Source organism: Phoenix dactylifera, unplaced genomic scaffold (assembly GCF_009389715.1).
Source record: "Phoenix dactylifera cultivar Barhee BC4 unplaced genomic scaffold, palm_55x_up_171113_PBpolish2nd_filt_p 000283F, whole genome shotgun sequence".
In the NCBI taxonomy this organism is placed as follows: Eukaryota; Viridiplantae; Streptophyta; class Magnoliopsida; order Arecales; family Arecaceae; genus Phoenix; species Phoenix dactylifera.
Genome location: NW_024067767.1, coordinates 593 through 12,753, shown reverse-complemented (window position 1 = coordinate 12,753; position 12,161 = coordinate 593). Strand labels below are relative to the sequence as shown.

At 36.4% G+C, this 12,161-nt stretch overlaps 1 protein-coding gene and 1 long non-coding RNA gene across 2 annotated transcripts; both read right to left on the bottom strand.

Moving 5' to 3' along the window:
- Positions 1-3,625: 3,625 nt before the first annotated feature.
- LOC120105432 lies at positions 3,626-5,105 on the bottom strand. The gene is made up of 2 exons (XR_005507819.1): positions 4,707-5,105; positions 3,626-4,253 (listed from the first exon to the last, which is right to left on the bottom strand). It is a non-coding gene; the product is annotated as an uncharacterized LOC120105432 (long non-coding RNA).
- Positions 5,106-6,141: 1,036 nt separating this feature from the next.
- LOC120105431 (lon protease homolog, mitochondrial-like) lies at positions 6,142-11,559 on the bottom strand. Its single transcript, XM_039117863.1, has 3 exons — positions 10,198-11,559; positions 7,313-7,414; positions 6,142-6,281 (listed from the first exon to the last, which is right to left on the bottom strand). The coding sequence occupies exons 1-3, from the start codon at positions 10,261-10,263 to the stop codon at positions 6,198-6,200; spliced, it is 252 nt and encodes an 83-aa protein (XP_038973791.1). The 5' UTR covers positions 10,264-11,559; the 3' UTR covers positions 6,142-6,197.
- Positions 11,560-12,161: the final 602 nt, after the last annotated feature.

Here is a 12,161-nt window from a genome sequence, read left to right as displayed (position 1 = left end):
AATCGATCCAACTCGGATCCGATCCGACCCGGTCTTCAACCAGGTCGGATTTGGATCCAAAATTAGGACCCAAATAAAAAATCGGATCGGATTGGGGTCATCCAGGATCCGACTCGATGCGACCTATTTGCACCACTATTTGGCATGTTTTATGTACGGATGTATAAGTTTTTTTTCTTTTTGTTCAACTTCAGGTTCACACGATGCATTATAAGTTCTTTGTTATTTGTTAGATAGGGGTATTGATTTGACGCTTGAAAACGTACCTCCACATTTCTAATGGATCTCATGATATATGTTGATTATTAAAATCGATTATTTTGTTGTTCAATGTATTGTTTCATTGTTTATGATCAATTTTTATGGAGTGTTACGTGAGCATGACTTGCACTTTGACAATATATGTTGATCATTTGTTTGGATTCAAGGAACCATTTTATAATTTAATTCTATTTTTTTGAGGCATTATTATGTTCAATTTAATCAAACCAGTTAATTAGTTTGCTTTGCAATTAATGTTGTTTATCACTGGCTTATAATTTTTCAATGATGTTTCATGAGTGACATAGTATTTTAAATCTCATAATAGCATTAATGCAGAAATCAAGGCAAAAATTCAAAAGTTCCTCTTTTTCTGAATTTTGTTTGGTAATTAGGAGGCGATCCTCAGATAAAAAGGGGAAAAAAGAACATTAGAATTGGAGTCAAATTAAACATTCACAAAACTGCAGTCATACATATTAAATCATATCTAGTATCACAAATGCATTGACTTACAAAATCATCCTTGGTTTTATTTTTGGTTTCTTGGGCATACTAATTAATGGTATTTCATCATAAGTTCATTCCATCAAAAAGAAGTAAGTACTTGAAGCTTGAATTGTAAAGCATATGAGATCATTTATATTATTAATTATGTTAGATCTTACCCAGCTTCCAAGAGGAATTAGCTGGTACGATTGTACAACAGATGGCGAGGTGCCAGTTTTCTAAAATAAATATGATGGTCAACCAAAAAAAAAAATGCAGCTTGTGTCATCTCTTCGTCGACTAATATGTTGTTAATCTCCAAATTTTATTTGGAAGTTGCTTAGAATCACTTGCCCTTTTTTCATCTAAGATCTTAAAAATACCATGACACTAGAAAATCATGCCAATTTATTAGCTCGATAACTTCCATTGAAAGCTCAAGCAACTAATTAATCCACATGTATGTGTATCTTGCCACCATCCAATACAATTTATGTAAGTTAATGTTCTTGATGCCTACAAAAAAAGAAAAATAAATTAAAAAAAACATATATTTTGATATAATCTATTTCATTATCTCTCTCTGATGGTTATTGAGAGATTGCGAGGTTATGTTCCAAAGAATATTATCTTTTTTTTCTTTTGATTAGATAAGTCCAACAATAACATAGTTTAGATGTCGTATATTGGAGTGAAGAGAAAACACATACCGTAACTTTTACGTTTTTTTTTTCAAAGTTAAAATTAAAATACATAATATTTATGTAGAGTGCATTGTTTTAATTGGTTAACATTCACAGAAGCAACATGCTTTAGAGCAAATAAACAAAACAAAACAAAAATCAATGATACATCTCAACAAAAAAAAGGAAAAAATATGGTATCATCTTAATTACATCTATTGAAATATATATTTTTGTGCTCAAGAAATCATAATATTATTCTTGATTTTTATTTTGAAGATAGATGGTAATCGTATTTAAGGAGTTCCTTTAGTTGTGTAAATACCTTAAGGAGTTTCCGATTATGGTTTAAGATACTGAGGATACACTATTCAACACTTGAATAGGATACAATCAACGAAATGAACTTTTTTTTTTAATCTTTAATGAGTGCTTTATGATGATTTGTTTTTTGCCACCCATAAAATATTTGCTTGTTCAAAACATTTGTAAAACATCTAGCACAGCTCAATCCACTCTTTGCTTGTCCTTTTCAATACACTTACTCCCTCATGCCATATTCGGCTTCAAGAAGTGAGGTCAAGAAAAGAAAAAAAAAAAAAAAAAAACAGAGGCAGGTCAAGTCCAATGACTTCTTATCCACTTGTTTGGATATGTTGAGCTCTTTATCCCCTTTCTAGTCTTTCCCCTCTGATTAGAGGGATTAAAGGTCTTCCAAAAAAGATAGTGCCATTTGTAGAGGTGATTAGTTTGTTTATCTAGGGCACCAATCAATTGGAGAGTATATGAAAGCAAAGAGCATCTTGCAAGGTGGGGGAAACCTACTCCATGCATTTTTCTCTTCTATTTTTTTTCGCCGGCCATGAGCCACCATTGCCATGTCAGCAATTTGACCACCTCGCAGCTCGCCACGTTGACATATTTATCGAATGCTGACATGTATGGATGACGGAGAGCGTCGATGCCAAGCTGTCATCAGCTCGAACAAGATGCGACTCTCAAATTGGAATAAGAACCGGCATTGTTGCCTGAATGGCTGACCTAACTGGGTCCACGAACAAGCATTTAGTTGATTCGTTAGTTAAAGCATGACAGCAAATCAGCTGATAGTAATGGGTGATGAGTCACAAGATGCCCCCCACAAAGATTTGCTTGACTAAAACTCTCAAAAAGTCTTGCCTCCTATTGATTCCACAAGCTACTGTCTAAAATTAACCTGTCTGACCTCCCAAGGACATGGTCGGTTGGTCACTATGGGAAGTTGGCCCCACAAAAGAATGGAGGTTGGACCCATGTTAGTCACTAGTGGCAGTGGATTGAAGAGGAGAACTAGAAGACACTGGCATTGGAGAGTTTAGAATAAACTGCTATAAAGCTGAAGTCTAAGGAGGGTATGGGTCTGGTCCTACCATCCCTATTCCTGGGCTTTTCCACTGCTAGGAACTGGTGGTATTCTTTTGCTCTGAGGGATTGATTCCATGATGGCATCATGGGATTCTGATTCCCACATGAACTCGAATTGGATATGGCTGAGCCCACAATCCCTTTCCATAGATTTCATCCAATAGAGGCTCCACCACAAGCTCCATTTTTGAAGTAAAGAAGAAATTTCATTAAGAAAAGAGTACTAGTAAGTCTTTAGCGAGATTGGAGAATAATGACTGTGATGGTCCCCATGACCATTATTGAGGCTTTCTGCCAATTTCAATCTGAAGAGCAACTATGGTCCAATAGCCTCTTGTCATGGTGGATCGTTGACCGGCGAAGCCGGCGAGATATCTCATTCATAATCTTTGATAGGTATTTTGCGATATCATCAATCATGCGAGTTGAGGTCAGCATGTGAATCACATTGGGAGAATGGATTGAATTAGGTTTGAAATGACATCATTTGAGGCTAAAAATCACTAGCAGCTGCATTGCATTTTGAGTCATCATCTTGCATATTTCATTTATAAAGAAGTACTAGTAGAACACCCCTTGCTACAATATCATGATTAAATTAGAAGAATCGATGCCAAGATTATCACCAACAATGGATAAAATAGATGAAAGAAGTACCAATTCGTACAAATTTTAGTATCTAAAGAATGAATGCCCTAATTGGAAGGAAATGACTGCTAAAATGCAAATATCGGCAACAATTAAATTTTTTTCCAGCCACATCCATCAAAGGAGAAAAACACAAGGAGTTGAAAGTTGAAACCAATCCAGCAAACATGATCAAATTAATAATCAGCTATCATCATACATTTGAATGAATAAAAAATTTAGGTTTTGAGAGTAGTTTACATTTGAGTATTGATGAAAACAAAAATGCCGAAATAATGTATTTATATCTTGACCACCATCCACCTCCAGAAAAGATCACAAAAAATACAGCCGTGCTATGGTTTTTTTCGCAATGGTTGTAAGACATAATTAATAAACAATCTTCAGGCATCAGTACATGCAAGCATTCAAATCATGGATGCTCTAGGAAGCCCGTTAGGAATTGTCCATGACCTCAATAAAAGGCTAACTCTCTTTGGAATTGGTCCATGGTGGCTGCATCATGAAGAACTACCATGGAATTTCTTGCAGTCGTCAAGAAAACTATAACATGTGAAGACCCAATACAGGTGGATCAGAGACTTAGATTTGTGGCTTAGAGTTGCTTCCAAAAGCCAGCTCAAATATTTGGTTATAATCATCTACGAAGTGAACTTCAAGGCCTTCCTTCACATTGGCAGCAAGCTCATCAAAATCTCTTCTGTTAGCTGATGGGAATATGATAGTCTTCACCTCACTTCTTCTTGCAGCAATTATCTTCTCCTTTACCTGTTTGGTAGGAATGAAACTTTTAAAAACTAACAGAAAAAAAACGAAGTCACAGAGCAGTAATAATACTAAATAATGGTGATTTCTGGTGTTATTTTTCAAAATAAGACTTCAGAATGATTTTTATCAAATATAGGAAGTTTGCAAATTTAGTAAAAATGTCAAGCTTTGCAGTTTCCAACTCAAAAATTCAGGCTATGACAAAATGCATATAAACTCCTAGATTCAGGTATTTCTACAATGGATGGTAAATCATATAGCATATAAAGATCAAATGGACAAATATGATGAATTGAAAGACAGAGAGTATGTCGCACATCCCGTGGTTGGAACCAAAACAAGAATAAGAAACATTAAGTCTTAAAACAATCATGAAAACAAAAAACTATGAACTTTCGATTATTATGGTCGGTCACAATGATGAATAAAGATTATGTCACAGAGATAACATACCCCACCAATTGGGAGAATCCGTCCTGTCAATGTTACTTCACCAGTCATTGCAAGTTCTTTTTAACATGCTTTTTCATGGCAAGAGACAAACATTGAGGTTATCATGGTGCACCCTGCACTTGGTCCATCCTTGGGGGGTAGCACCAGCCGGCACATGCAAATGGAGCTTGGAGTCTGCAAAAAATGGATTGTCTGGTTCTTTCTGAAGCAATATTGCTCTGGCTACGGTATGAGCTATTTGCGCACTCTCCTTCATGACGTCTCCGAGCTGACCCGTCAATAGAAGTGCACCTTTCCCTTCTCCTTGCTCCACTAGGGCGGTCTCAACATACAATGTTGAACCACCCATTGCAGTCCAAGCAAGACCCATGACAACTCCTACTGGAGTCTGATTCATATATACGTTCGGCATGGAATACTGGTTTGCCACAAAATCAGCCAGGTTTGAGACATCAACTATGACCTTTTCAATCCACATTATCAACTTTCACATCCTTTACATCACTTGTTTTTATATTGACCTGTAAATAGAGAAATCATCAATTAATACATGACCACAATGAATATACGGTGCATAAATATGGCATATGTTAACATATATGCATACTACATTAAAGTAATTTCAATCGTCTGACTGATCCTTCACTAATGTGAAAAAAAAAGTTTAACATAGGACTTGTAAGAAAAATCACTAGTAGGTGTCAATGTTAAACCAATTCTTACATACAATAAATGCATGTTTTTAGTCACTTAGCTTCTCAGAATACCTTTGAATCAACGGTGTTGGTCTGTGTTTGCAATACCGTCTGATGATAAGAGAGTTGCCTGCACTTTGTCAGCCTCCAACTGTTCAACAGATGCTCATGAGAAGTTGCTTCTGATTCTTCTGTGGCAGTTCCATTAGGCTGTTCATGTAACGAGACTTCAATTGCTTGTTCAGAATTCTGTTAAGGTAGTTGTTTGTAGCCTTTCGTGCGAGTTCCCATCCTCCAGTTTTGTAACAACCCAAGACCTCACCAAAATGGCTAGCCGGAAGTTATTATTTGGGTTCCTTGATCCTGTATAAGTACCCAAGATCTACCCAGCAAATAACCGATGTGGGACTAAACACACGCCCGCTGGGTCCTCACATACTCCCCCCATTCAAGCCCTGACGTCCTCGTCAGGCTAAGGGTTCATATCCATTCAAATCTAATCATAAACACCACGATCGGCCGTGGTCAGCCCCAATAGATCCGTGCTACAGTGTCCCCTAGTCCACATAGGTTATGGGCCAGGTCCGCTCTGATACCATTTGTAACAACCCAAGACCTCACCAAAATGGCTTAGCCGGAAGTTATTATTTGGGTTCCTTGATCCTGTATAAGTACCCAAGGATCTACCCAGCAAATAACCGATGTGGGACTAAAACACACGCCCGCTGGGTCCTCACAAGTTCTTCCCCCCTGGACCATCATCTGCAATTGAGTAGGCTCTTCAGTAGATTTCTCTCTAAGCTGTTTGGCTCCTTGCTGAAGGCTGACTTTTAGAGATTGCTCCATTTGTCACCCCTTGACGGACAAGTTGCAGAGCTATCTATATATAAAGCATAAGAATAAAATCGGTCATGAATAGGAAAAATATTCAAGGTTTTCTGAAATCAAAATATTTATTTCATTGATAGGAAAAGATGCAAATTTAAATATCTAATATACATCAATGGTCATAAAAATGCAAATGAAGGAAATGACTGAGAATTCATAGATGATAGTAATAGAAATGCATGTATGCTTATGAAACTAGTGCTTCTGCATATTTAATGGCAGAAAACATTCAGATTAATCACTGCTAAAAGGGAGACTTTCACAGAAAAGCTTTTTGATTACAGAAATATTGACTTCCAACATCTCTCAAAGGGGTGTAAAGCCTATGACAAAATAAATTCAATTAAGTACAACTAACACCAGAAGATGCATTAATTGAAGCAATAATTTGTAAAGGAAAACATTTGTTTAATAGAAAAACAAACAATTGAAAGCTACAGTGAAAAACCACCAATTCAAATATCCTGTTAAAATAAAAAATCAGAAAGCCAAAACTAGCAGGTCAATAATTTAACATTTCTAATTGTTTCTTTTAATCCTTCCATAATTCCTCCAACTACACATCCAACAAGTATACCTATTTGTGAGATGACCCAAATACCCAAATGTCTTGCATAAGCAATATGCAAACTAGTTACAAAAAATCGAGGCAATTGGGTTTTTCATTGATAGGGACAACCAGCTGACACTTTGGTCAAAACATCATAAACTAGCTTGTTATGTTCATGCACGCATTCAAACCAGAACTAAATCAAAAATATCACCTAGTAACAAGCATCTTGTGTTCTCATGATGCATTTCAGATTTATACGGTGCCGTTTGAAGTTCAAAGTCATTACTAATTTTTCTGAAGAAAGTATACAGATAACATGTGGCTAGTCATCAGAGGCAACCCAATGCTCAACAGTTATGGTTGGGATTTGCTAGCAAAACAATTACTTGAAAATAAATAATAAAAATTACGAATATTTAGTTTAAAAACTGATACTTCTTTTCTGAAGTTCTAACAACTGTGTCACAAACCTTGCGGTATATCTTCTCAATTTGCTTTTGAAGATTCCGAACACCTGCCTCTCGGCATAATTTTCTATCAGAGCAAGAAGAGCTTGCATCAGTCACTTCAACCTGGATACATTGATCAGAAATGTTAACAGAATATAAACCAAGGTCTGGCGTACCGGTACCGGTCGCATACCGGTGGCGGCCCGGACCGGTACGAAACCGGTCCCGTACCGGTCCGTACCGGTGGCGTACCGGTCCGAACCGGTCCCGTACCGGTCCTTCAACAATAAACTACCGGTACCGGATTTCACGCTGATCCGAGCGCGTTACGTCCCAAGCCGGACCGGTACGTACCGGCCCGTACTGGCCGATACGGACCGGTACGGCAGACCATGATATAAACCAATATAGCATAGATCATGTTACATGGTTAAATATGTCTGTAAAACATTCTATCAGTAGCACGAGACACTCAGCCACCACTAATCCATGTTCACTATTACTAAATATATGTTCTAACTGATGATCCAATTACATCAGGTTAATCCAGAAAAGCACATTCATGCTGAATGATTCAGACACTAATCTTCCTTACAGTGAAGCAATGTTCAGTCGCCTTTCTAATATAATATATAAAGACAAATGGTGAGATAGGCGGACGGCTTGAGCTTTCCACCATGATCTCCAGATGGCAAAAGCTAACGATTTAATATTGAATCACAGTTATAACTTTTAATTTTCGTAAAGGTACTCTAGTTCATGAATAACAACCTTTTGAGTGGCCTGTGAAGTGTGTCATTCGACACAACCAAGTTAGAACATTGGCCATATCAAGTGCTACCAACCAACTGGACCAACTCCTTGTAGCATCTCTGAAATTAATTTTCCTAAGACCAGGTACCTGCTTAACCCCAAGACAAAAAACTATGAATAGAATAATTTTTGCATGGGAGCTATAGACTACTTTTTATGTTTTTATTCTCGAGTTATTTTTATTAATCAGCTAATGATCCTTAAAAGTTTACGGATTAATAATTTGAAATCCTAAATATGTAGAAAATAATTGGTATTTAAAGAATTTCTCAAGTGAATAATTCCCTTGGACAAGATTTCTACCATAACCAAATCATCTTCTCCCATCTAAATGGGGTCAGCATGTACAAAGCTAAAAATCCACCAAATCAAATATTAAGATGAAAATACAACAGGGCACAAATTCATGTAATCAGGAATTCTACAATATTTTTCAGCTCATGATAATTCAAAGGCACTGATATGCTCGTAGTGTTTATCTGTCTCATATTGTAATTGATCTGTCAAACTGCTATAATTCTCTAACCACGTAGCAGATAACTTCTCAGGAGATTTACTAATCTAGAATATTTTATTTAAAAATATATTTCGATAAATCGTGATGAAATCCTGATCCCTAGTATCTATTGCAATGATCAGAATCCATTTATGAGTTGAAAAAAATATTGCTTATGCAGATGATGTGTCTCGAAGAGAGTAAATTATATGACCAGAAACAAAAGAAGAATGAGAATGTTCTCTTTCTTTTAAAGGTTTTCTTCTTTCCCCTCAGAAGGAAGAGAAGGGGGGGGGAGGGGGTGTTTGGGGTGGGGATGAGTGGGAGCTGGAGGGCACCACTCCTAGGCTATGGAATCATTCATTTAGAATCATTGTTATGACTTCAGAACCATTGAAAGCTTGAACAGGTCCATTCAGTAGCTAACAGGTTGGAAAAAGAAAATTGAGTATATCAAATCAAGTAATGCAATGCTATGACAGTAACACAAACATATCAAAACCTTGCAGCATTATCAATAGAATGATAAACTTTCTTTGTTCCATCAAATATTTTGCACCAGCAAAATTGAAAGCCTTGATCCTACCATGAAGAATGTAGCTCTACTCTCTCTGACAATGATTTTCCAATACACAGACACTCACAAACACTTGTCTACAGGAACATGCGATGCATGCCCAGTATAAAAATAATAAAAAAAGAAAGAAATGTGTTGAATGATAATATAAATTCTATTTATCAATTTAAAATAGAAAAAATCAGTAAAATCCAAAATCCAAACAGTCATGAGAAATAAAAACTTTCCTAACTATACCTTCCATATTCTCATGCAATTCTCTTTCTATGCTCTGATGTGAGATATAATGAGATATTTCATATGTGCCATAAGATCTAGGAAAGAGATGGAGAGGTCAAAGTATCTATCATTTTCTCTTTATTCATGAAAATTAAGTGAAAAGGGTGTTCTAATAGAAAAGGTTTCTTAAGAATAGAGAAGGAGAGATTGGACTGGTGAAGATGATTGGAGGGGGGCAGGGGGAGAGGAGGGGGGCAGGAGGACAGGAGGGCGGAGGGGAGGGGTAGAGAGAGAAGTCCTTGATACGAAAACCGAAATCAGACTGACTAACCATTTTAGAACAAGCATTTTGTTTTTCTAGTCTTTTGACAGCTCTGCTCCTCCTTCATATATGGAGAAGATCGGAACAAGTTCAGTCTCTAATCTTATTTTGACTGTAATGGAATGTGAGATGGAAAACATATTATGATTCTTTGGGAGGATGGGATTTTCATGGAATCAAAGGGGCTGCTTGTTCTCATGAATTACAATATTCTACAATTATAAAAGAATGTTTTTGATGAGATTTGGTTAGAAAATCTAATGGCAAACTTGAAAAAAATAGGCATAACCAAAGGCACAGATTTCTCTTTTTATCATGCACACAAAAACATATATATAATCTGTTTTGAGTGGGATATTTCTTGACATGATATCAAATACAATATGCCAATTTCAGATAAATTGAAAGAAAACGGACCACTTCCAGCAACTTTTCAGGGGGACATATAGTTAACAATACGAGTGCAGTATTAATCATACTTGTTCAGATTTGATACCACAAGCTTCACGAGTAGTCTTTTCCAAATAGTCCCTTGCAATATGCATCTTTTCATCAGTGATAACCAGCAAGAGCAATGACCTCCATTCTGTCCAAAAGAGGGTTTGGTATCATCTCAACTACGTTTGCTGTGCAAACAAACAGAACCTAAATTAATAAGCAAAATGGTGTCAGAAGATATTCTAATGGAAGAGTAATTCTGTAAATACATTCACAACTAAACTTAGCTAAGATATCTGAATGCAAATAAAATTGCAACATTAGGACATGGAGAGAAGTGACAGAAGATATTCTGGAAATAACTGAAATGACAATTAGATTTTCATGTATGCATGGGTATGCATGTGTGCACGTGCATGTGCCTGTGATACTCCCATGCCAAATGCAACACACATACACCCTTGTGGAAAGCACGTGATGAGACATTGAAGTTGAAACTCAAATAGATCATCAATAGCATAAGCACTTAAAGTAAGTAAATCAAATGATTTTCGATGTTAATTATGTATCAAATTATCACAACATGGATAGTAAATTAGTAATCAAAGTAGCATTTGGCTTGAGTCTAATGTTAGGGTGAAAAATCTCTAACCAATTGAATTTAGATACCCATGCTTTTAGAGGTGATGAACAAATTGCAATTTAAATTTCTGTTCCTGGATGTTGGCAGTAGGGACAACCATATATGTTATGGCTTAGAAGTATCATATACATGCTATACAGTAGATCTTATACAAGTCCACTGCCGGAACACATGGATGATTTTATTCACCAGATGGTAGTTCTATTTGACCCACGGTCAGTCTAGTAAATACTAGTGTGCATTGGCATATGGAATGGATTTCTTTAATATTTTAATACATATTCAATATGTGGTCATTACAAATAATGTGTGCAAAGCGCACACTGTGAGTAAAGATGCTACATGGTAGAGCCAAAGTTCTTACTTGACTGCTGAAAAATAATCAGTAATCTAGATGGTATATCTCATTCTGCATTGCAGTAACATATCTTTTCACACTGGTCCAAGCATCAGCACAATACGACATATATATATATATATAAGCACCATAGGGGTACGAAAGATACTTATTGTCTCACCGACTTATAGATCTGTGCCATTTGCAAAAGTTCAAAAGCTTTGAACTTATAAATGCGTTACATGCATAATGTCTATTTCAACTCTCTCTCTCTCTCTCTCTCTCTCTCTCTTATATTTATGTTTATATTTATATAAACTGATTAGGCTTCTCGCCACAAATTTATGTAGCATAAATTCCATACGAATTGTCAATTATATGTTTCTGCTAGTATAAAATTGTTATTTTTAAAAAAAAAGAAAAAAAATCTTTTTTCAGATTCTCTCTTATCCAGATCATGCATCCACCACAATCTGCCCAACTTGTTCCAACCTTCAAACACCACCATGGCACCTCCTACCAACAGTTGCTGTAAGTCACGGCCATTTACTCCCCTCACTGTCTTTGGCTGCTGTTCCACCCCACCCCCTCCTATCCCCACGAAAGCTCTCCAGCTAAAAGGTGGAGAGAGGTGGTAGGGAAAAAAGGGTTGGTGGGCTGGATGGCATAGTAGAAGGAGTAACTAAAAGGACTTGTAGTCATTGATGGCAGTCATGGGTAGGTGGAGACTTAAAACAGACCTAAAATTTTCGGTGTGAGAAGGAACAGGACATCTTTTACAAGAAATTCAAATCTACCAAACTAATCGGATCTCAAAGTATTTCAAGCATCTACTGACCTATGTGATTGAAAATTTAATTCTATTTTAGAAGATAAAAAATCAAAGACCTTTCCAAAAAGAATTCCTACTTTCCAAAAAAGAAATCCTACTTGCTATTCTGTTAAATTCCACTGATTCATGTCATTGAATTTTTTCCCTCCCATATGACTTTCAAGCTATGGAAGACTACACATTAGATGGTACA

Bases quoted from the DNA above. Each gene is read 5' to 3' on its own strand.
- LOC120105431 (XM_039117863.1), bottom strand. From the start codon at position 10,263: ATGCATATTGCAAGGGACTATTTGGAAAAGACTACTCGTGAAGCTTGT. The intron at 7,415-10,197 runs GTATGATTAATA...CAATGTATCCAG, and splicing joins GTGGTATCAAATCTGAACAA to GTTGAAGTGACTGATGCAAG. The intron at 6,282-7,312 runs GTTTGTGACACA...CTTTATATATAG, and splicing joins TTGAGAAGATATACCGCAAG to ATAGCTCTGCAACTTGTCCG.